At 41.1% G+C, this 26,469-nt stretch overlaps 1 protein-coding gene across 2 annotated transcripts in view; it reads left to right on the forward strand.

Annotated features, from left to right (window-relative positions):
• Positions 1–26,469, forward strand: part of AP2B1 (adaptor related protein complex 2 subunit beta 1) — a 111,415-nt gene that overhangs the window by 76,502 nt on the left and 8,444 nt on the right. The window contains exons 14-21 of one of the 2 annotated variants that reach the window (XM_075853011.1): positions 55–247; positions 741–761; positions 5,696–5,737; positions 9,433–9,579; positions 10,932–11,077; positions 12,568–12,697; positions 24,020–24,104; positions 24,706–24,792. In XM_075853011.1, coding sequence (XP_075709126.1) covers positions 55–247; positions 741–761; positions 5,696–5,737; positions 9,433–9,579; positions 10,932–11,077; positions 12,568–12,697; positions 24,020–24,104; positions 24,706–24,792 — 851 coding nt within the window. The remainder of the gene's footprint in view (positions 1–54; positions 248–740; positions 762–5,695; positions 5,738–9,432; positions 9,580–10,931; positions 11,078–12,567; positions 12,698–24,019; positions 24,105–24,705; positions 24,793–26,469) is intronic. The other variant, XM_075853012.1, reaches the window with a different exon arrangement.

The following is a 26,469-nucleotide window of genomic DNA, read 5'->3' on the forward strand; positions in this document are numbered from 1 at the left end:
TATGTCTGCTGATAGCTGTGCTAAGATATTTTTCTCCTACTGTGTCATTTTCAGCATTGATATCGGGGACAGCCCAGTAGGACCTGCTCCAACGGTTTCCCTTGAACAACCTCAGGTCATTCCCTCGCAAGGAGACCTCCTTGGTGACCTTCTCAATCTAGATCTTGGACCACCAGGAAATGTCCCACAAGTATCTACGATGCAGATGGGAGCTGTGGATCTCCTGGGCGGAGGTCTAGACAGTCTGGTAAGAAATTTCCTGTTTTCTTATGATTAAAGAAATGTGTTGTATAAATACGTTATCCCACTGTATATTTCAAGCTTTCTTAACAAATGATGCAGATAGGCCGACCAATATTTCCAGCTTCGTTTTCATTAGTGACACTTGTGTTTTTGTGCTGTATGTGTTTCTTGTTGTCTCTCCCAAGTAGGTTTAGAATGAATTTACATATATATTTTTGTTTTTTAAATTGTGACGGTGTGTCCCGGCAGAGACATGGTTAAGACACAAATTTAGTGACCCTAGACTCTGTTTGTGACTCGTCTGGACCACTCTGTTCTCCAGACATTAGAAGCGCCGCTCACGGTGGGGATGTTAGCTTCGCTTTTCAGCTGGTAATTGTCAGGGACTTTATTTTCGCTGTTGTAGGCACTGATTGTTGTTTTCTACAGTTCAGCTGTCTCTCCGCTGACAGTAACCTTTTTGCTTCTTTCCTCCTGTGTCCCGCCTTCCCTTGCAGATGGGAGAGGATACGCAATGGGTAACTGGTTTTCACTCAGTAGTATACTGATAAACTGGCATTATCGTTCTCCCCTCCTTCCATTGGTGTTTATTACAGACGCTTGTTCCCTCTCATCAGGCAGCTCGCATGCATGGTCATTAACATTCGGCTGTGAACATTATGTTCGGAAGCTTTCAGTTTAGCCTGACTAAGCACAATCCTTTCCTTCCCTTGCACACAACCTGTAACCTTTAGAAACTCTACATACCGTGCCTTTGCCAAAGTATTAAGCACCCCTCCCCACCCCCGGTGTTTTTCCTGCTTTTGTTGCAGTAAAATGGAATTTAGATTTTATGTAATGGACCTTCCAAAATACTCCACATGTTTTAGAGTGGGATAAAAAAATACCCTGTTTTATAATTTTTTTAAAAAAGATAATAAAGTTGTGAGTGCATATGTATTCACCCCCCTTTGCTATGAAACCCCTAAGGATGGGGTTTAATGGCGTGGTGAAAATGCTTTTTTTTTTTTTCTTCTGCTGCGACGTATGAACCCAGTCTGAAAAAGATGTATCAAAGCAATTCAATTCTGAAGCCACATTATTCATTCCCCTGTGTGCGATCAAGTGTCACATGATCTATCGAATACATTCCTAATTGAGACAGCAACACCAAAATTCACAGACCAAGTCAGGAGGGCATTAATCATAGATTTAACAAAAAACATAACACTAAAGGAGCTCCAAAGATCCACAGGGGAGATGGAAATATCTGTTCATAGGATCACTATAATCCGTACACTCCACAGATTGTGGCTTTGTAGAAGAGTGGCCAGAAAAAAGCCATTACTTAGGCCTCATGCACACAAACGTATTTTTTCCCTCCCGTAAATACTGGCGTAAATACGGATCCTTGGTCACACGTATTCGACCCGTATTGCACCAGTAAAATACCCGCAAATACGGGTCTGGTGTCACTCGTATTCCACCCGTATTTACGGGCACGTTTTCTCTGCAAAATTGCACTGAAGTAATCGGCAGCCCTTCTCTCTATCAGTGCTGGATAGAGAGAAGGGACAGCCCTTTCCATAGTAAAAGTAAAAGAAATTCATACTTACCCGGCCGTTGTCTTGGTGACGCGTCCCTCTCGACATCCCTGGATGACGCGGCAGTCCATGTGACCGCTGCAGCCTGTGAGTGGCCTGTGATTGGCTGCAGCGGGTACATGGGCTGAAATGTCATCCCAGGAGGCCGGACTGAAGGAAGAAGCAGGGAGTTCTGGGTAAGTATGAACGTCTTTTTTTTTTTTTTTTTTTTTTTTAATTTATTACAGGTTGATCTATATTGTGATCAGTAGTTTCTGTCCAGGGTGCTGAAAGTTACTGCCGATCGTTTAACTCTTTCAGCACCCTGGACAGTGACTATTTACTGATGTCGCCTAGCAACGATCCCGTAATTACGGGTGCACACACGTAGTCACCCATAATTACGGGAGTCCCATAGACTTCTATGGGGCTGGCCGTGCCGTAATTACTGCCTGAAATAGGACATGTTCTATATTTTTCAACGGCACGGGCACCTTCCCATGCACATGTCACTTACCCATGACAGAGTGTGAGTGGCTGGCGTCCACCCCTAGGTGGACGCCAGCCACTCACACTCTGTCATGGGTAAGTGACATGTGCATATTATGCACAGTTCATTAGGATACACATTTATACATTTAGTTCCTGTTATTTGATGTACTGTACTTTTCTTTGGAACGGTGATGTACTACTGCCCTAGATACACTGGGTAGACTCATCACCAATGTATATATACCTTTGATGCATTTGTCTCCTATTACCTCTTAGTGACCCATGTTTGGCTGTTTCTATGCCACCATTACTGTTACTTTACACTGGTGTACTCAGCCTGTTCGCACAGTGCTGTGCTGTGTGATAGTTGTTCTGGCTGTCCATTTTCTCTTGTGGTTTACATCTCTATTAATTTTATACATGTGTTTATTTTAATTTATTCAATAAACTTTCATATTTTTTAACTCATTTTTTGTGTGTCAGACTCCTAGTTATAGGTTTTGTTGTATATTTAGCGGGTCCACCGTTACCGCCATGCTTATTTTGGGCCTGAGGCTCAGTTCCCGACAGGGCCTGCACATTCTTGTGATGGGCCATTCACCATGAACTTTCTAGGGAACTGTTTGGTGTCCTCCATTTAGGTATAGTATTCAATAAAGTGGCCAAGGAAGAAGGGATACATTAGAAAAAAAATAGAAGCATTACTCACCTCACAAGATCCCCGGCGTTTCATTGCCACAACTCCGGTCCTCCCCGCTGCTATTTATTGACATGGCAGCAGCGATGACATGCTCGTATACCCACATTTTTGCTGCAGCCAATCACTGGCCTCAGCGGTCCTACACTGTATACCCACTGAGACCAGTGATTGGCTGCAGCGATCACGTGGGTATTTAAGCACGTCATCGCTGCACCTGTATCCATAAAAAGCAGTGGGGGGACCGGAGCCTCGGTGCTGGAATGCCGAGGGATCTGTGAGGTGATTAATGTTTTTTTTTTTTTTCTAATGCACCCTTATTTATTTCAGTTACTTATATAGCGCCAACATATTCCGCAGCTCTCTACAGAGGTCCTCTTTTTACTGTCCCCATTGGGGCTCACAATCTAAATCCTTTCTTCCTTGACCACTATTTTGAATAAGTCGGGAAAACACCTTCAAATATTTAGCGTCGCAATAAAAAATATTTTGCACCTTCAAAATGATAGGCATGTTGTGTAAATGGTACAAACCCCCCAAAATCTATTTTTATTGAAGGTTGTAATACAACAAAATAGGAAATACACCAAAGGGATGAATACTTTCGCAAGGCAGTAGACCATTATATCCCCATGTTGTCTACTTTAACTCTGTCACGTGTCACTTGCATTTCACACCGTTTTTATTGCTTTGCATCCCCAGACTAAGGTTTAAAACAGCTTTCAAGTTTAAATAGCTTAAATTGTAAAAGAGGGAATTTATCAACTGATTTGCGCCAGTATTTTGACGTAGAAAAGTTGCAGATTATGGTGCACGCCTTATTTGCACTATAATTTGCAACTCTCCTCTCAAAACGTTTAAAAAGTGGAGAGAAATGTGGGCGGAGTTTAATGGGAGAGGCCGTGACCAACAGCAGTCCTACGAATTTATTACGTTTTAAGCCAAAAAATGGCAGAAATCTACGCCTGCTTGTTGGAGGCTTCTTTGCATGCAGTGCTATTTTGGCCGAACGAACAACAGATGCCATGATGGAAACCCAACTAAACTTATTACGGAACTGAATAACAAAAAAACCTAGTGCAGATGTGAACAGGGCTTTTGAAGTGATCTTCGTTTTTCCCGCTATGACATAAAATGTTCAGCTTCTGCCATTAATGGCTGCCTCACATTATATGATTTTATGTGTGGTCATGGAATTGCAGCTGGCAGCCCTCTAATTTTAGCTTTTGCTTCCTTTGCCTCTCTTTATTTCGGAGGAGGGATTTGTTCTGTACTGTATTTATTGATATTGATACCAACACCGCTCTGGATGTCTGTCAATACCTATAGGGTAAGTTTACACACGGCAGAATTGTTACAGGAATTATACATCTGAATGGGGTTTGTCAATATACATGCACATCCTTATTTAGATGTGTGGAACAGTTTTTCTATCAATGATTTTTTTGCAACAAATCTTCCGCGTGTGAACATATCCTAATGGGCCTTCTGTCAGTATTTAATAAGTGTCATATTTATACATTTTTCAAACAACCAGTTATTCTCTTCTCTACTTCGGAGCAAGTGTGTCGTCATCTCTGTAAAGGGGAGGAATGTGGTTTGACAGGCCCTCTTTATGACAGGCCCTCTTTATGACAGGCCCTCTTTATGACAGGCCCTCTTTGTGACAGGCCCTCTTTGTGACAGGCCCTCTTTGTGACAGGCCCTCTTTGTGACCGGTCCTCTTTGTGACCGGTCCTCTTTGTGACCGGTCCTCTTTGTGACCGGTCCTCTTTGTGACCGGTCCTCTTTGTGACCTGTCCTCTTTGTGACCTGTCCTCTTTGTGACCTGTCCTCTTTGTGACCTGTCCTCTTTGTGACCTGTCCTCTTTGTGACCTGTCCTCTTTGTGACCTGTCCTCTTTGTGACCGGTCCTCTTTGTGACCTGTCCTCTTTGTGACCTGTCCTCTTTGTGACCTGTCCTCTTTGTGACCTGTCCTCTTTGTGACCTGTCCTCTTTGTGACAGGTCCTCTTTGTGACAGGTCCTCTTTAACTTGACACCTGGTGTGGATTCTGTTTGTTTTTAAACCTATAGGGTTCATTTTTACACGTAAAGCATTACATTTGTTTAAAAGTCAGACTGACCAACTCTACCTGAATGCTGCATGAAGTATACAGCACATAGACCTAGCGAAGTAGTGGAGTAATAAGCATTTCAATGCTGCAGAACTGTGTGGAATAAGAAATCTTTGGGACCTTCACATGGCCATATTTTCAGTCTTTTGTTTTATCCTATGTCTCCAAAAATGGGAAAAAAATCCAAGCAGACGAAAAATACGACCATTGAATACATAATGCTGTTTAGGTGTCTTTTTTTTTTTTCCTTCTGAAAAGTGTCTGCCCACATAAAAGACCAGACAAAGAGGAAGATTTCTTTTTTTTTTTTTTGGGGTAATTGGTACATTGGGGGAGTGGGTACTGGGTTTCTTGTATATTTCTTGTATACTGCTGCCTTGTTTGTATTATCATATTCACTGTGTCCACCACTAATGTCCGTCCTGCACTAAACCTGGTTAAAGAGAACATTCTTACATTAGTATTAGATTTGTATTCTGCTCCACTTTGGATGAACTTCTAAGACCCGTCATGAAATCCATCATTACCTTTTGTTTTTTGTTTGCAAACTGTGCTGGAAATGTAACATGAATGTTTGCTTTACAGCTGGGAAGCGATCTCGGAGGTGGAATCGGTGGAAGTCCTGCGGTAAGATCATGTTTCCTGAATAGGAACAGCACCTACCTTTCCCTTGTTTTATTTTTCCCTTGATTTATGAAGTAATTTTAAAACTCAAAATGATAAATCTTCTTATTTTCACATTTAGGTCTTCCATAGACCACAGGTGTATAGTATACGTATTTAACGGTGTCCAAATAAATTTATTCTGGCATTTTTGCCGATTATCAGGAAAGAAGATGTGATGGCATAGTGGGACGCAGCTGTAGCTGATAAATGGACTGGAGGGAAATATATTACTTCAGATGGGCTGTGTTCCCTATATACTGTGAGCGCTGATTATGGATGCTCACAACTATACTTAGAGCAAAACAATCCGCTTTCCATCTGGTATTCTAAAGAGACAGAATTTGAAGACATGCTACCCCCAATATACCGAAATGCTTAACTTGTGATATTTTAAGGAGATCTGTTCAAGTGCACCATGGGATAGGAACAGGCCTGAATGGCACATATAAAAAATATTGTGCCGTTTTGCTAATAGTTTAAAAAAAATAAAAGGATATAGCGGACTCCCGCTCCTCCCACCGCCGCACTAGTGAGTAACGGCTGCTGTCTATACATGCAGATACAAGGCAGCTGTCACTCAATAGTGAGGGAGGCGCGGGGAACGCTCTCTGCATGAGTACAGAGGACTATGAGCCTATTGGCACAAGACCTGTGCCTATACCATGCTGCCGTTTTCATGGTGACGGATCTACATTAACCCCAATGTTGAATACAATTGCTGCTCTGTACTTGTCTCTGACAAAAAAACTAAAGGCAGGACCATAAGATTTTATCAAAGCTGAGATCTGATTGGTTGCTACGAGCAACTACTCCACTTTCTCCTTGTACTAGTTTTGATAAATCTCCCTCAATGTCTTTTTATTTAAACAAATAGACCTTCATCTGGCTGTTCGATCTTTATTATAATGCAAATTAAAGAAAAGCTTATATACAGTTAACATTCCATACTTAAATAAGTAAAATAGTAATACTTGCTGTTGGACACCCCCCCTTCCTGCACCAGAAAGTCTGCTGGAAGAAAGCACACCCTCACTAGAAAGTGTTTGAGTTGAACAGTTTGCCAAATCCAAACCGAAAATAATAATAATAAAAAAATAAAATACAGTACAACGTCCATACTAAACTGCCAGATTTCCTGGTGAAACTATGTTCTCTCCCACAACAGATAGAAGAATTTATAGTGAAGCTCCACCTCTCAGAAATTGTAGGGCCTCATGCACACGAACGTGTATTTGCGTCCGCAATTCATCCTGCAGAAATGCGGATGAATTGCGGATCCATTCATTTTTATGGGCTCATGCACACGACCGTGGTTTACCACAAAAACTCAGGACAAGTCATTTAACGGTCCGCAACTGCGGTCCGGCCCCATTGAAAAAAAAGCACATCTTCTTTATGCAGGGTCCATGAATTGCGGATGGCCTGCGTTTGACACTCTGCAGCTGTCCGTTCCATAATCACGGAACGTGCACATGGCTACGGCCGTGTGCATGAGGCCACATGCTAAACTGGGTTCACATATACCAGTTGTTTTATCCCTGACCTGGACACAAATGAAGACCAAGTTTGTATACCAAAATTTCTCCTATAGGAAAGCATGGCATCCCTCAGCGTTTATGTACCACGCTGGAAGCAAACCAAACCGGATCGATGGACATATGTAAAGTGGGTCTTAGGATTACTCTCATTAGCTTCACAACTGATCACAGTCTGCTGAATGCTTGCTTGAGAAATACAACTTTCCTCCCTAGTTTACTTCAAAACTACATTATCAACAGAAATTGTACTTAGAGCATATATCAAACCATCAGGTATGACAATGATTATCAGAAATCCAAAAATATACCTGATGTAAAGAATAACACCAAGTGGACATTGTGGTCCATTCACTATTTTGAATTTGACTTTTGTTAAACTTTGAAAAATTTTCAATAAAGCGAGTTAAAAAAAAAAAAAAGAATAACACCAAGTAGACAACAAAATAAAATATGTAAATCTTTATTATCCCATACGGGAGAAATTACCCACAAAAACCATAAAAACCTGACGAAGGAAGCGAAATGCGCGTCGAGGTGGTCCTCGGATCGGAGTGTGTTCCTTTTACCATGTCCACTTCAGGTAAATGACGATCTATTTAGACCTTGATAGACTTTGATGCATTTTTGCATAATTATTGAGTCATATCTTGCCGTTTATAGTTGATCATTCTAGATATTGGATCTTCTGGCTATTTTACTAGTATGTCTTATGCTGTCATCTTGTTATAACATATGGTCATTTTCATGGGACTTGGTGCACATTCCCATCCGGGGTGTTTTTAGTTCTGTGTATTTTAAATGTATGGTTTTTGTGGGTAATTTCTCCTGTATGGGATAATAAAGATTTACATATTTTATTTTGTTGTCTACCTGGTGTTATTCTTTACATCAGGTATATTTTTGGATTACTTCCAAACTACAGACTGGCATCCAGACTACAGACTGGCATCCAGACTACAGACTGGCATCCAGACTACAGACTGGCATCCAGACTACAGACTGGCATCCAGACTACAGACTGGCATCCAGACTACAGACTGGCATCCAGACTACAGACTGGCATCCAGACTACAGACTGGCATCCAGACTACAGACTGGCATCCAGACTACAGACTGGCATCCAGACTACAGACTGGCATCCAGACTACAGACTGGCATCCAGACTACAGACTGGCATCCAGACTACAGACTGGCATCCAGACTACAGACTGGCATCCAGACTACAGACTGGTAAAAATTAGTCTGCAGTCTGCTAACAGAAAGAGAAGCTGCAAGGAATTGTAAATGTCATTGACCAGGATAGAGTAGATTCCAGATACTTACCATTAGCTGCTCCTTAAAGAGGCTCTGTCACCAGATTATAAGTGTCCTATCTCCTACATAATCTGATCAGTGCTGTAATGTAGATAACAGCAGTGGTTTTTATTTTGAAAAACGATCATTTTTTTTAGCAAGTTATGAGCAATTTTAGATTTAGTTTCTCAATAGACAACTGGGCGTGTTTTTACTTTTGACCAAGTGGGCGTTGTACAGAGGAGTGTATGAGGCTGACCAATTAGTGACCAATCAGTGTCATACACTTGTCATTGTTCCAGCCCAGCTTCTTTCACTGCACAATCTCACTGCACAGTGAGATTGTGCAGTGAAAGAAGCTGGGCTGGAACAATGAGAAGTGTATGACACTGATTGGTCACTAATTGGTCAGCCTCATACACTCCTCTGTACAACGCCCACTTGGTCAAAAGTAAAAACACGCCCAGTTGTCTATTGAGAAACTAAATCTAAAATTGCTCATAACTTGAAAAAAAATGATCGTTTTTCAAAATAAAAACCACTGCTGTTATCTACATTCCAGCGCCGATCAGATTATGTAGGAGATAGAGCATTTATAATCTGGTGACAGAGCCTCTTTAAGCAAATCTCTAACCATGAATAACCGTAAACTGGTATGTGCATTTAATTTTGGTAAAAATTAATTTTTCCTTTGAAACATCGTAAAGCTGCATGTATGTGACGGAGTAGAATCATTTTATACAATATTTGGTACCTCTTAGAATCTTACGTTAATAGGACAAACTAGTTATTGAAATTTCCACCTATCACTTTTTTGTTTCTCAGGTTGGGCAAACTTTCATTCCTTCCTCTGTTCCTGCTACCTTTGCCCCATCCCCTACTCCAGCCGTGGTCAGTAGTGGACTCAATGATTTGTTTGAACTTTCTACCGGTATAGGCATGGCTCCAGGAGGATTTGTCTCAACAAAAGCTGTAAGTATTACTCACACCGTTTTCTTTTAGTGACGGTAATGGATTTCCCTTTTGGTTGGTGTCCTCCTTAAATTTTCCTAAAAACAAAGTATACCTTGATACATATGAATTGCTTTTACCTTCATAGATCATTGCTCTAAGATGCAATGTAGTTAGCAAAGGGAATGTTATGTAATATTCATTGGTGTTTTAAATGATAACATATTGTACCTAACCTTTCTTGTATGGAGCACAGCAAGTGTTTTTCTTTGCAAACAATTAGTTCTTCATCCCCTGCAGTGAAGTTTAGTCAAATTGACAAATGTTCTTCTTGTGGTAATAGTCAATTACTTGCAGTTTGTAGAAGTCTTTCTAAAAGGACTATAGTCGGGAAGGCTTCTGAGTTCAGGAGATTCAACATCTGGGGGACGGTAACTACCCATAACTCAATTCTTAAAGGGGTTTTACACTGGACGATTATCGGGCAGACGAGCGTTCATAGAACGCTTGTTGTCGACGATTGCCCTGTGTAACGCTCGATCATCTGCTGGCCGCATCGTTTTACAAAAGTGAAATGTTATCGTTGTCGGCAGCACATCTCCCTGTCTAAACAAGGAGACGCGCTGCCGGCATGATAATGTATGGGGACGAGCGATCGGAGTAACGACCGCTCATCCCCATCCATAGCTCCGTGTGATAGGAGCAAACAAGTGCCGATCAATGATGCCTCGTTGATCGCTGCACCGGCCACTTATCGGCCGGTGCAAAAGGGCCTTAACTGAGCCTCATATGCGAATACGTTTGCAAACAAAAGGTGAAACAGCTGCCTATAGCAACCTGTCAGATAACGTCTTTAATTTCGTAACCTTTCACTGGAAATTATTATAGCTCAAACCTGACTGGTTGCTAAAGACAATATCTCCACTTTTTTGCCCACTGGAGTAAGATACAAGAAATTTATTAAGAGGCACATAAATGTGTCGCATCTTGGGATGTCCTTGTGCCACAAACTGAAATCGATGCCAGCAACAAGTTGGTGTCGATTTTTGCTATAATTTACACCAAAGTGGTGTAAACCGGTTGATGAATTCCCCCCATTGTGTAAATGCGTGTTTACAGTATATATGTGAGTGTATAGATGAAACCTGTTAATATAAGGCAACTGGTAATTCAGATTTTGATGTACTTGACTTGTACTTATTAAAAACAAGTATATTGCAAGACATCAGATACATATCACTAACATTTGACTTCTTGCTCCGTTTAATAAGTGTGCTTTGCAATTCCTTTTAAATGCATTTGGTAGAAGAAACATTGAGTCAGTTTGTTTATTGGTTAATGTATCAGTAATTCTCATGTGCGCCATTTACTAGGTTTGGCTGCCTGCTGTAAAAGCAAAGGGGCTGGAGATCTCGGGCACATTTTCGCATAGACAGGGGCACATCTACATGGACATGAATTTCACCAACAAGGCCCTGCAACATATGACTGACTTTGCCATCCAGTTTAACAAGAATAGGTAAAGTTAGATTCCTGAAGAAGCAAAGAAAGCATTTTGTACTGTTTACTTTCGTTTTACTTGATGATTTTTGATTTATTTGAATTTACTTATTTTTATTGTTAATATGGCATTTAGGTTTAAATAAACACTAAATTGTAGTAGAAATTTGCGATTTACCTGTGTTTCTGCAGTCCTCATGCTTTGTGTCCATAAGTTGGTCTAATGTTAACAAATGTGTGGGAAAGATGAATAGATGCAATATACTGTATCAATGTTGCGCTATTTTCTATATATATGAATCCATCAGCCATTGTTAGCCAAGCCTTTTGTCCCAAGGGGGTGACGTCAAGAGCGTCTCCAAAGCCGGATTCTCCGGCCAGAGCGTCGGCAGCACTCTGGCTGGTGACTCCGGCTCTGGAATAGCCCCTGACTTTACTCTCCATAAATATGGGGTTTCTCCAGGGGTGGAATCTTCGGACAAAGTGTTGCCGACGCTCTGGCCAGGGACTCCAGCAATGCAAAGCTCCTAACATCACTGTCCATATGGACTGCAGCAATGCAAAGCTCCTAACATCACTGTCCATATATGGACAGTGACGTCAGGATCTTCTCTAGAGCTGGAGTCTCCAGCCAGAGCGCTTTCGTTGCTCTGGCTGGGGACTACGTCAATGAAAAGCTATTGACATCACTGTCCATATATGAACAGATACGTCAGGAGCTTCCCCCAGGCACAGCGCTTCAGGTAGTTCTCTGCCTGGGGGATCGGGCAACGTATCCTACTGTATACATATACAGTGGGATACGTTTCAGCCTTCCATCCGAGGTATATATCCGAAGTCCTCCCAACGTGTACCTGTGATGGAAGGCTATAACATACTGTGAACAGGGCCTAAGACTCTGTAAGCAATCTCCCCCGTTACTCCCTGTTCTTTTGTGGGGTGGGGGGTGCTTGTACTCCAGCACTTCCTACAGGCTAAAAATCGATGAGATTTCCCTGTCACTTGACTCCCAGTCATGTCAGCTGCCATAAAGTGCAATCACTCTGCTGTACTGACTACACAAGAAGGAAGTGTGTGTCTCCAATATGGCCAATAGGGAAGGTTTTAGAAATAAAAAATAAATACCTACAACATTTAAAATAAAAACTAAATATATGATACATTCCCTTTAAGGGGTTAAGGAATAAATGTGGCAATAGACTTTGCCGAAAGTCTAATATCTATAAGGGAAAGTAGAATCTAGTAGATTTGAAGTGGGGAAAATTTATCCGATTTAGTTTTATACTTGTTTATCCAAAAATGAGCATTGCCAGAGTTGTCTGGCAGCCGATCCTTTTCCTCCAATTTATTGAAATCGGGCAGTCAGAGCTGAGAATAGTAGGTGTAGTTATCCCCACCAGAAGCAAATCAAGCCAACGAAGACTGCTTCATGAATATAATGTAGACCTATTTCTACTGTCATTCACTTACAACCAGGTGCAAAATGATGCTTTTCCTCTTTTATTTCAGCTTTGGTGTAATACCTAGTGCCCCACTGGCTATACATACACCCCTCATGCCAAACCAAAGCATTGACATTTCCCTTCCTCTCAATACTCTGGGACCGGTCATGAAAATGGAGCCACTTAACAACCTCCAGGTAAATTACATAATTTTTGCTATTGGTATACATTTAGCATATCATGGAGCCGGGATGTGATGTCCTTGTTACTTCTGGCTTTTGTATTACTATATAGATAAGACGCCAAATAGCAGCAGACGTTGTGAGCTTAGACAATAATAAGAAAATGCTGTATGTGTCCAAAGATGGGACTCATACCCACTGAAGCATATTTACCGTATGAAAAAGCAGCTCAGCTGGGAGCACTGGTTCATGTATTCCCATTGAGCCATCTGCTCACCCTATTTATTTTTACCGATGCATTTACAAAAATCAATTAGTTTGTAATACCCATGCCAGACATGTCATTACTGCCTGCCATCTCCTACATGGCTGTAGTGCTCCTGTGGCAACATTCCATATTGGTGGCACCCAATGCAGCTGGCAATGTGCCCTAGTATCACATCCCAATCTGTGACTAATAATTTTCTTCTAGTGATGAAAATTCTAGAATACATCTTAAAGAGCTTTTGCAGTGTATAATTGCATATAAAACATCAGCGTAAGATTTTATTTTGCAGCTCATGTCATTGATTTGTGGACTTATATAACTTTTTTTAAAGGGTTATTCCCATCTTTATAAATCGATTTTATTTTGCTCAAGCTTGTAAAAATATGAATTTTTATAATTTCCGTTATTTTTCAAAATTATGTACTTTTCCTATTATTTCCTGTGAAATTCTTGTTCATTACTTCTATGTTTATTGCTCGTTGTCTAGGGATCCCGCCACCATTGCTTTCCTCTAGCGGTGGCTGCGCTTGCACAATGATATCCTCTCCGTCCTTAGGAGAGGATATCAGTATTATCGTGAACGCGCATATCGGCGCATTAGATGCCGGCCCGGCCACCTCTCGGGTGTATGCATCAGTGGTCGGCTCCAGGTCCTGCAACCATATATGATCTTATATCTTATGCCGCTAGTGGGGTGAAGTGGTTTTACTAGAGTTGTTACAGGTGTTCACACGGGTGGAGGGGGAGCGTTGGTTCTGCGAGGGGGGGAAGTGGATTTCCACGAGGGGGGAAGTGGGTTACCGAGAAGGGTGGCGGAGGTGCAGTGAAATTCAAAGTGGTACTAGAAAACTATCTAAAACTATCTAGGGAATGGGGAGGTGGTCGTCTCAAACAAGCTTACCATGCCTGGTTGAGCCGATCGTTCTCCCGATGCTGCTAGAACTAGATTATCTAGCAACGTCGGGAGCGTGCACAGTGCAGAGCGGCTTGGTTGACATCGAGCCACTCACGCCCCCTTACCAGCACTAGCTGAGTTATCAAGTTGGGAAAAAAGGTTAGGGAACAAATTTTTTACCAATTTTAACAACACTAGATTTAGAATTTTATTTAGGTTTAGGATGCATTTAAAAAAAAATATGACTAGACTTGGGAATAACCCTTTAACTCCTTAACCCCTTAGTGACCACTAATACGCCTTTTCACGTGAGTCACTAATGGGCTTTAGGCTAGGCTGACGCCTTTTCACGTCAGCCTAGTCTAAGTCCCTGCACGGGTCTCCCGTGCAGGCAGGAGCCGGGGCTCTGCTGTCTGATGACAGCTGAGCTCCTGCTCCAACGCCCGCGATCGAAGTTTACTTCGATCGCGACCGTTTAACCCGTTAAATGCCGCCGTCAATAGCGACCGCGGCATTTAACTTTGTTTACAGAGGGAGTGCGCTCCCTCTGTCACCCATCGGCGGCCCGCGAATGCAATCGCGGGTCTCCGATGGGGTGTCATGGCAGCCGGGGGCCTGATAAAAGCCCCCAGGTCTGCCCTGGACATATGCCTGTTAGGACGCGCCGGAGGCACGTCCTAACAGATTGCCTGTCAGATTTACACTGACAGGCAATAATGCTCTGGTATACGAAGTATACCAGAGCATTATAGCAGCGATCGGAATATCGCACAGTAAAGTCCCCTAGTGGGACTAATAAAATCAGTCATCAAAGTGAAATAAAGATTATTAATAAAAAGTACAGTAAAAAAATAAATAAAACCTTTTTTTTCCATAAAAAGTGGTTTTATTTAGTAAAAGTGTAAAAAAAGAAAAAAGTACACATATGTGGTATCGCCGCGACCGTAATGACTCCATTAATAAAGTTAATATGTAATTTAAACCGCAAAGTGAACACCGCAAAAAACCATGGCGAAATTGCAATTTTTTCCCATTGCCCCCCAAAAAAGTCATAATAAAAATGAATCAATAAGTCCCATGCACCCCAAAACAGTACCATTCAAAACTACGTCTTGTCCCGCAGAAAACAAGCCCAAAAAATCACTACATTGATGGGAAAATAAAAAAATTACAGCTCTTGGAAAGCGACGATGCAAAAGCAAATAATTTTAGTTCAAAAGTGTTTTTATTGTGCAAAAGTCGTAAAACATAAAAAAACCTCTACATATGTGGTATCGCCGTAATCGTACCGACCCATAGAATAAAGGTAACATGTTATTTACGTCGCATAGTGAACGGCGTCAATTTAAAAACGCATAGAACAATGGCGGAATTTCAGTTTTTTTTTATAATCCCCCCCCAAAAAGGTTAATAAAAGTTAATATAAAAATTATATGTACCCAAAAATGGTGCCATTAAAAAGCACAACTAATCCCGCAAAAAACAAGTCCTCATACAGCTATGTAGACGAAAAAATAAAAAAGCTATAGCTCTTTGAATGCGACTATAGAAAAACGAATAAAATAGCTTGGTCATTAGGGCCTAAAATGGGCTGGTCACTAAGGGGTTAAAGAGGTTCTGTCAAAACATTATAAGTGCCCTATCTCCTACATAATCTGATCGGCGCTGTAATGTAGATAAGTGTTTTTTATTTTGAAAAACGATCAATTTTGAGCAAGTTATGATAAATTTTAGATTTATGCTAATTAGTTTCTTGATAGGCAACTGGGCGTTTTTTTACCTTTTGACCAACTGGGCGTTGTAAAGAGAAGTGTATGACGCTGACCAATCCGCGTCATACACTTCTCTCCATTCATGTCCATTTGTATTCACCGCGCAGCGATATCACGCTGTGCTGTCACATACACCCACATTAACTTTACTGAAGTGTCTTGAGAGTGAATAGACCTCACCTCCAGCCAAGACGAGATGTCTATTCACACTGCCGACACTTCGGTAAAGTTTCTGTGGGACTTAATCATAGCACAGTGTGATCACGCTGTGCAGTGAATACAAATGAACATGAATGGAGAGAAGTGTATGACGCTGATTGGTCAGCGTCATACACTTCTCTTTAAAACGCCCAGTAGGTCAAAAGGTAAAAACACGCCAGTTGTCTATTCAGAAACAAATTAGCATAAATCTAAAATTGCTCATAACTTGCTCAAAATTGATCGTTTTTCAAAATAAAAACCACTGTTATCTACATTACAGCGCAGATCAGATTATGTAGGAGATAGGGCACTTATAATGTGGTGACCAGAGCCTCTTTAATGACGTGGCCGAGTTTGGGCCTTAAGGCTCAGACCCCATTTTTCAAATCTGACATGTCACTTTATGTGGTAATAACTCAGAATCGCTTGGATAGGTATAAGCATTTCAGAGATTGTTTTCTCGTGACAGATTGGACTTTAGGTTAGTGGTAAAATTTGGTCGATATATTCAGTGTTTATTTATGAAAAATAGCAACATTTTGAGAAAATTTTGAAAAATGTGCATTTTTCTGAATTTAAATGTATCTGCTTGTAAGACAGATAGTAATACCACACAAAATAGTTACTAGTTAACATTCCCCATATGTCTACTTTATGTTTGCATTGTTTTTTTTTAACATTCTTTTCTTTTTCTAGGGCGTTACAAGGCTTAGAACATAAGCAGCAATTTCTCATATTTTGAATACAATTTCAAAAGCCTTTTTTTTTAAAGTTACCAGTTCAGTTCTGAAGTGGTTTTGAGCATCTTCTATATATTAGAAACCCCCATAAAAAACTCCATTTTAAAAACTATGCCCCCTCAAAGTATTCAAAACAGCATTCAGAAAGTTTCTGAACCATTTAGGCGTTTCAGAGTAATTTAAAGCAAAGTAGAGGTGACATTTACAAATTTCTTTTTTTTGTCAGAAAATCCTTCTTCTTCAGTTTTTTTCTGTAAAACAAGGTTTTACCTGAGAAATGCAACTCAATATTTATTGCCCAGATTCTGCAGTTTTAGGAAATATCCCACATGTTGCCCTAGTGTGCTAATAGACTGAAGCACCGGCCTCAGAAGCAAAGGAGCACCTGGTAGATTTTGGGTAGATCGGGTAGATTTTTATTAGAATATATTTTAGGCACCATGTCAGGTTTGAAGAGGTCTTGTGCCAAAACAGTGGGAAAACCCCCAAAAGTGGCCCCATTTGGCAAACTACAGCCCTCAAGGAATTTATCGAGGGGTATAGTGGGAATTTGGACCCCAGTTTTTTTTTTTTTATGCATTTTGTGGAATTAGGCTGTGCAATTGAAACGACATATTTTTCCAATAAAAGGTACACATTTTTAATTTTGATAAGGAATAAAAAAGAAAAAGCACCCTAACTTTTTAAAAACAATTTCTCCTGATTACGGCAATACCCCATATGTGGTCATACACTGCTGGTTGGACAAACGGCAGCGCTCCAGATAGATTTTGCTGGATTGGTTTCTGAGCGTTATGTCACATTTGCAGAGCTTCTGAGATACCAGTACAGGGGAAACCCTTTAAAAGTGCCCCTATTTTGGAAATTAGACCCCTTGAGGAATTCATTGTAGTTTTCTTGGGGTGCATGCGACTTTTTGATCAGTTTTTATTCTATTTTTTATGAGGCATGGTGACTAAAAAACAGCAATTCTTCTATTGTTTTTTATTTTTTACAACTTTCACCGTGCGCTATAAATGACATATTCACTTTATTCTGCGGGGCGATACGATTACGGCGATACCAGATGTTTATAGTTTTTTTTATGTCTTATGGCGTTTTCGCAATAAAATAATTTTTATAAAAAATAATTAACTTTTTTTGTTGACATATTCTAAGAGCCATAACTTTTTTATTTTTCCATCAAGTAAGCCGTGTGAGGGCTTGTTTTTTGTGTAACTAAATTTTTGGGTACATGCAACTTCTTTATCTCTTTTTATTCAATTTTTTGGGAGGTGAAGTGACCAAAAAATTGTGATTCTGGTATGGTATATTATTATTTTCTTTTAAGGCGTTCACCGCGCGGGATAAATAACCAAATAGTTTTGTAGTTCATGCCGTTACGGACGCGGCGATACTAATTATGTATAGTTTATTTATTCTATTTTTAATAATAAAAGACTGATCAGGGAAGAAGGGGGATTTTAACTTGTTACTTTTTAACTTAAATAATTTTTTTTTTTATACAACTTTTTTTTAACTTTTTTTTTTTGGTCCCACTAGGGGACTTGAAGGCAGGAGACCCTGATCGCAATAGTGCAGTGTATTAGAGCTGTCAGCCACTCCCTGCCGGAGGCCATTGGTGCCCGCGATAATGTTGCGGGACGTCAATGGTGCTTTAACCCCTAAAAATCTGCGATCGCTATTGAATGCGGCTTCTAAGGGGTTAATCGGTGGGGACCACCACGATCGATCCCTGCACACTGAGCTATGATAGCCTGCTATTGGAAACCGATGCCGGGGAAACACACACGCCAGGGAAAGATGGCGCTATGTGAAATCAGGTCAGTACTATTACTGAGCTGAGCGCGAATGATGCTCTCAGCACGATGTAATAGTACTGAGCTGAGCGGGAAGGGTTATCTGGATTTTATGCAGTTATAATTGCTTTTTCTCCATATAGGGTTCTGTACTATTAACTGCGGTGACCACACATAACTATACCTTTGTTTGCTGTCTTGCATCTGACCCTTTACCCAGCTTTTCATAAAGCAGAACAATTTTCCGAGAAGCTGTATGGTTATTGCATTTTAGGAAAGCACTGTCCAGTTTTCTTTTTATGGAGGTAGAATGAGACACAGACACACATACACTTGCACATATCACCAGTGAACAACTTAATTTGTGCATTGTGATAACTCAGTGTAGGGGACTTATTAATACTGGAGCACCGTCCGAGTGTTGAGCCAGTCTCTCCCCTATGTAGTGTGCGCTTTATTCATCGAGAGGGCGCACGCTTAATAACGCCAGGTTAATGAAAAAGTGGCAATAAAAACCCCAAAACCACCTGATACACGATCCACATTGCGTGTAACTCTAAAGCCACATATACTTTTCCAACACATTTAAATATGTCAGGGGAAAAAAGTGGGGCATGGTCTTCATGTGCATGTTAGATCCTAAAACCATATTTTTCAATATATTTACAGACACTAGGAAAAAAAAATGTAGGCTCGGCCCAGTGGGCTATATCCTCTCCTGTTACACCAAGCTACTCCGTTTTAGCCTAGTGTCTTTTAGACTGTTTGCATGGCTGTGATTTTTCTGCCCACCCTCGGGGACTTCTCTAGGACGTCCCATGGTGCTGTGTCCCCCAATGAATGATTTAACGAGAAAATCTGATTTTTGTACTCACTGTAATATTCCTTTCTCGTTGCATTCATTGAGGGACACAGGTGCCACACCCTTCTTTGTGGATTTTTCTTTTTTTAAATCAAACAACTGTTTATTGAAAATACACAATATACATCTGTCATCTGCTATAAATCCACTTTTAGCAGAAAAATAAAATTTACATTACACATATCTTTTCTTATAAATTCTGTGTATACATTACATATTTCCCATATGGTTCTTTAATAACATCCCCACCCCCCAACCTTAACTCCCTTCCACACCCCTTCCCCCCCTGCGCGTCCATGTCTCTATCCCTTGATATATCTCACTCCACTTTTATTGACCTCCCAATCCATAGTATTGTGCCCATTTACCCCATTGCTTATCATATTTATGAATCGCTCCACGTTTCATATATATTCTTCGCTCCAAAGCCACCGTACAAGTAACATAACTCACTAGTTCAGAAACCTCCGGGGGATCCCCCTGTAGCCAGTATTTAGCAATCAATTTTCTTGCGTGATATAGTACTTTTTTAATGGATAACAGTTCAGCCCTATCTTCTTCCACCCCTCCCATGCAGCCCAACAGGTATATCTTAGGATCCAGTGGGAATTCCCTGCCATATATCCGAAACACCATTTCTTTAATCTCTCCCCAGTATCCGTGCAGCCTCGGACAACTCCAGAACATGTGTTTCAGATCTGCCCCATCCAATAAACATCTTTGACATTCCATTGTAGATCTAAGCCGCATTTGCCAGAGCACCTTGGGTGTTCTATATACTCTGTGTAGGAGAAAAAGTTGCGACCTCCTATGCGCCACACTAAGGGAGAGGACTTTCGGTGACTCTAATATTTCCCCCCACTCGTCCTCTGTCAATGTTCCCACATCTCTTTCCCATTTTGTTTTAACTTCTGCCATCGGATCTCCTAGAAATTTGAGAAGCAGCAGTTTGTGCTTGTGCCGCATGCAGCAGTTGAAGGTATTGATAAAATAACCTATGGGGGAGGCCAAACTCTTCCTGAAGCTGTGAGAAAGGTTTAAAAATTCCCTCATCATATAGCTGACTCACCATTCGAACTCCATTTTGCTCCCACTCCTGAAATCCCTCCAGTGTGCTAAACTCCCAAAGGTATGGATTGTTCCAGATGGGCATGTAATTAGAGCACCCCGTAACTCCCAGTAAGGCCTTACATTCCCACCAAACCTTATGAAGCAATAACAAGGTAGGTTTTCCTCTCGCCTCCCTCTTCAATTTATGGGATTCCTTTGTGGATTTTTCTAGTTTTTTCCCAGGTGGTTCTGGGGGATTTTCCCGCGTCCTGGACGTGTTGGTATTTTGGTTATTTTGTTTATTTTGTTTTAGGCTCTCCTACTGCTTTTGGTACAAACTGAGTAGTGTGGTGTAACAGGAGAGGATATAGCCCACTGGGTGGAGCCAACACTTGTTTTTTCCTAGTGGCAGGGGCATATACCCATGGTGCTGTGTCCCCCAATGAATTCAATGAGAAAGGGATTTTACAGTCAGTAAAAAAATCTGTTTTGTTTACCACAGATATAAGGCCTATTTTTTCATATTTCTATTTTCTTACCTACTGTATTATTAAAACATACCTCCAGTGATCAGTATGTAAATTCAAAGTTTTGCATCTAGAATGTAAAACATGAGTGCTCTCTGTTTATTAGCTTCATTCACTTGCAGACTGCACACTAATTTAGGTATGGGGCATAGTAGAAGGAGACTTATGGGCCGTGAAAACGAGCCCCGATCGATGAGACAACTCGTTGATCGGCGCTCGTTTGCTTCTTTCACAAGGAGCTATGATCATTAATGTATGGGGACGAGTGCTCGTTACTATGATAATTTGTCCCATGTTTACATCATGTTGGCAACCGAAACCGATATAATTTATTGCTGCATAATGCCTCGTGCACTCTTCCATCACCGTTTTCACGGCTCAATGGATCAGTGTGCTTCCTGTGTGTACTCTTCTGTGTTTCAGTTTCCGAGAGGAAACCGTTCCCATTCACACTATGTACACTATATTGTGAGCGCCGCACATGGTATTACCTGTCCAGCGGTAGTCACTATCCAGGGTGCTGAAAGAGTTACTGACGATCAGTGCAGCCCCTGGACAAAGACTACCACTGGACGGTGAGTACCATGCGCGGTGCTCACAATATAGATTATTAATGTTTCATTTAAAAAAACCTGCAACAAAAAAAAAGTTACTACTTACCCAGAATTCCCTGCTATTTCCTCAAGTCCGGCCTCCTGAGATGACGTTTCAGACCATGTGACCGCTGCAGCCAATCACAGGCTGCAGCGGTCACAAAGACTGCCGTGTCATCCAGGGAGGTCGGACTGGATGTCAGAAGAGGGACGCGTCACCAAGACAACGGCCGGGGTACGTATGAACTTATTTTTCTTTCTATCGCTGCGTTCCAGCACTGATCGGTAGCCTCTTCTCTCTATCAGTGCTGATAGAGAGAAGGGGCTGCCGATTAGTGCAGTGCAATATCTGTCTCTGTGTACCGCTGCCTGCCCGGCCATTGCTAGGCAACAGCTCCGTCACACACGGACGGCACACGGATGCCTTCCGTGTGCTTTCAGTTTTTTTGACGCACCCATTGATTTGTATGGGCCACACGGTCATGGAATCCCGGACAAAAGTCGGACATGCTCTACTTTTGTCGGAACGGAACAGTCAAAAAAACCTGAAGTGTGCATGGCCCCATTGTAATGAATGGGTCAGGGTGCTAGCCGTCAAAAAAACGGCTAGCTCCCTCAAGGAAAAAATGGAAGTGGGCATGAGGCCTAAAAGATGCAATCAGCCGATGATTGAGCAGGGCGCTGATCAGGAATGTGCGTTCATATGAACACTCGTTTGCCCGATCATTGGCCTGTGTAAAAGGGCCTTTAAAGTACTGCTGCCCTTTACTTCCTTCTCACTGAGAGATAGAGCCAAATAACTTTCCTTAAGGGTATGTTTACACTTTATTTTTTTTCGTCAGGCGTGTTTCTGAGCGTAAATGCCTTGAAATACGCCTGGAAAAACCCTAGCAAAACACCTGCAAACCGTTTCCCGTTGATTTCAATGAGAAATACACTGTGCTGTTCACATGAGTCTAATTTTTACGCTGCTGATTTAAAAAAAATAAAAATTAAACACCTCGTAAAAAGAAGTAGCATGTCACTTCTTGAGGCGTTTTTGGAGCTAATTTTCCACTAAGGCCCAGCTCTTACACAGTCTTTTTACGCTGTTTTTGTCTGAATCGGCGCCAAAAACTGTCCGAAACCGCCTCCCATTGATTTTCAATGGGACGCGGTTTTTCAGTGGCAATTTTTAGCCGGTCGCAATAAAGCGGCATGCTCTTTCTTGCCGCAGTTCTGCCTATGACCTCCCATTGAAATCAATGGGAATCAGAGAAAGCGTGTTTTGCTGCGGTTTTTGCACGCGGCACTCAATGGCGGCAAGAACTTGCAGGCAGGTCAAAATCTGTCTCAAAATTGCAAATTTTCTTTGTGTGAACATACCCTTACTCTTGCTAAAACAGGGAATTACAAGCAGTTTATCTGTCTGTAGAGGGAACCTGCTAGCTAATAAAGTTCACTTTGGCACAGTTTCAAGCTAGCGCTCCCTGCAGTGTACTAACAAGCTGCAAGTGTACTGTGAGCTAGCAGATTTGTAGAAGCAGTGACTGTGCCTGGGCTGCAGCTGCACTATATCGATAACGTGGCAGACAATGATCACAACTTCCGGTTAGTGAATTAGGAAGAAAGTGAGGATTGAAGCGCACGCTTTAATTCATCTTAGAATCTCCGGTCCTGGAGCCCATTAAGAAACAATATTAGGAGTTTACCTTGAACCAGGACATGAGTATCATTGCGTGATATACATTTTATATTTAAGTAGGATGGCATTTTAGCTGTATTGGGTTGTCATAGCATCGCGCTACTGTTCTGTGTCTAGTAAATAACAATATTGTTTTGTAGTCCCTTATTCTGCGCTGCATTGTGTTCTGTTAAATTTGCTTATAGCTTATGGAACATGTCATTTTATCATAGTAGGCTGAATTATAGACATTAATATGATCACATCAAGTCAGCTGAATAGACCTGTTAACTGAATAAAACATTTTCTTATATTCTTATGGCTTCAGTCTTTAGATTGTGCTTTTGTAGCCCGGCAATGACATGGGGACATTCAGAGCACCACGACATGTTCATTAATGTGACAGCAGTGCAGATAGTGAGACAACAGTCCATCCCCTCCACCCACAGAGCGGTTATCTTCCACCGGGACTCCGCACATTGGTTTTGCATACACGTATATCAATAATTGCACGAGCTTTTAAATCCTGGTGACATAATTTAACCCTTTGTAGAATTATATGACCGTCTTGTATCTCAGAACAGCAATGCTGGTCTTCAGGAATGTAAGGAGATGATATAAATGGTTATTAAAATATATTTTTTGTCTTATTTTCATCATATAACTGACTGCAATACATTGTATCCTATTCCTATTTAGAAATAAATAAATAAAGAATGCTTCTAAGCCATTCCTGTCGGTAATAACCCGAAAGGGCCTTCATTTATTTATAGAACTGTGTATAAGTACAGATGTCACTTCTGTTCACGCGCTCGAGAGAATGATTTAGAAACAGTCAAGCCGAGATGAAGGGTTAATGGATGTTATGAACCCTTTAGATCAGCTGTGGGATCTCGGATGCCGGGGTCAGGGCGCTAGTTGTAAATCTAGCAAGTTAATTCTTGGTTCTCGCTCTTGTGTGTGATAGGTGGCCGTGAAAAACAACATTGATGTTTTCTACTTCAGTTGTCTCATCCCTCTACACGTACTGTTTGTGGAAGATGGCAAAATGGGTAAGAGGCAATTCTGCATGCAGGGCACTTTACCATGGGGGGATGGGGGACCTTTTATACATCATTAGCCTGATTCACATGTTGGTAATCGAATACAATTATTCTTCTGGTTCACGGGATTGACATTTTTATCTTGTATCTTTCGTGATGCAGGATGAATCTGTACTATACCCATGAGTATTGATTGTCCTGATCTAATCTGCTACTGACAACCGCCCTGCTGACCACTCCGTCTGCGCCGACCAATATGTGAACCCCAAGACCAGCATTACACATTGATGCCCATTTTTTCTTAGTAACTGATCCATTCAATACAAATAATTCTAGACATTATACACTCGTCTTTTACAAAATGCGTAGAAGCATGAGTCGTTTTTGAGAAACTGGGACACAGTGCTGCCATTCATTGACCAGATGGTAGAAAAATAAAAAAAGACAAGAACAGTATATGGCATGGGTACTGTGCCCTTCAGCTTCATGGTAGCTTCTTGTTATGTAACAGTCACATTTATATTTCTCATAACCATTGAGGATGCTTGTGAATTTCTCAATGTATTTTTTGGTGTATAATAATCTATTCTGTTCTGCTTTTATTCTTTAGAGAGGCAAGTCTTCCTGGCCACATGGAAAGATATACCTAATGAAAATGAACTGCAGTTCCAGATCAAAGAGTGCCATCTGAATGCGGGTTAGTTCTAAATAACTGATCCGAAATCCGTTTTGTATTTATGTGCAGATTACACTATTAGGAAATTCTGCGTTAATAGATTGGGCCTCCATTTAGCACCCTTCACCTTTTAGCCAAAGCGGAGAGTGACAACAAAATGCACCTATTGCACTGGAGGACTCGGTATGTCCATGCATTACACAGACGGCTCATGGATTACAATGGGAACTGTGTAATGCTTCATTTTCTCCTGTGGTGGCGCTGCAGTGGAATTGAAACCTTGCTGCCGGGTTACCTTACAGATTACAGTTGATCGCTAAGGATCCCAGCAGTGGGACAACCTGTGATCAATTTATCACAAGTAGAGCCTTCTAACAAAAAGGGATTGTCCGAAGTGAACTACCGCCTTTATGTTGGAGCATGTACAAGCTTTAATTTTTATATTATTTTATTTGATCAATGTTTCAGAGGATACCTACCAGCGATTGCTTAATACTTCAGTGTAGTGTACTGGGGCTGCTGCAAAAGAAAATAGAAAATGATTGATCCATGCTACAACCCATTCAGAGTTCACAAGGAAATATATTATACACGTAGCTATAGTGCCAGATGACTTCGTACATTTCTTATTACTTTTATAACACTACCAAGACCACGTCAAGCACCAGAAAGATTGCTCTATGTAGCCTAGGTGCTTTATGAGCTTTGAAATAAAAAGCCAGTATAATACCAATTATATTTATTTTACTCACAAATAACAGGTTATGTTCACTTGATATCATGATTCTGTTAATCAAATGTTCCTTATCCATGAATCTTTTAAAAATAAAAACTGTAATGACCGTGTGAACAGAACCTTACTCATTAGCTTGAAAATAAACAATTTTAATGGTGTTGGTGAAAGGGACATTTTGTTCTGGATGAAGATCGCAAATTGTATTTGTGTCTTGATGTCCTAGCACTATGACCTCTACAGTTCAGATATAAAACATGAATAGGTTTAGAATAGTCCATGTCTTTAAAGTGGTGGAGAGCTACCGTTGTAAGGCCCCATGCACACGACCGTAGATTTAGTCCGTAATTACGGTCTGCAATTACGGACCCATTCACTTCTATTATCCACGGACACCTTCTTGTAGATTTACGGAAAGGTGACTGGGCCATGGAAGCCTTCCGTAAAAAATAGGACGTCCTATTTTTTTTTATTTTACGTACCGTGCTCCCATACTTTATAATGGGAGCATGTGGACGACTGTTCGCGGCCTCCTATGCCCGTAATCATGGACCGTGATTACAGGCACGTTCGTGTGCATGGGGCCTAACTGGAGGGAGTCTTAAGATCTACTTGGTACCAAGTTGTGAAAGGACCATGGGAGGATTGATGTGTAAGTTATAAGGGCTGTTGCTAGGGTCTTAAAATACATGGTCCCTGGATAGATATTACTTTTTAAAACAGTGAGGAATTGGCCCACAATTTATATTAGAAAGTTGCATAATTTTACATTATAAAATGATTAAGCTTATTTAAAGCGGCTCTGTCACCACATTATAAGTGGCCTATATTGCACATGATGTGATCGGCGCTGTAATGTAGATTACAGCAGTGTTCTTTATTTAGAAAAACAATCATTTTTTTACGGAGTTATGACCTATTTTAGCTTTATGCTAATGACTTTCTTAATGAACAACTGGGCGTGT

Source organism: Rhinoderma darwinii, chromosome 2, assembly GCF_050947455.1.
Source record: "Rhinoderma darwinii isolate aRhiDar2 chromosome 2, aRhiDar2.hap1, whole genome shotgun sequence".
In the NCBI taxonomy this organism is placed as follows: domain Eukaryota; kingdom Metazoa; phylum Chordata; class Amphibia; order Anura; family Rhinodermatidae; genus Rhinoderma; species Rhinoderma darwinii.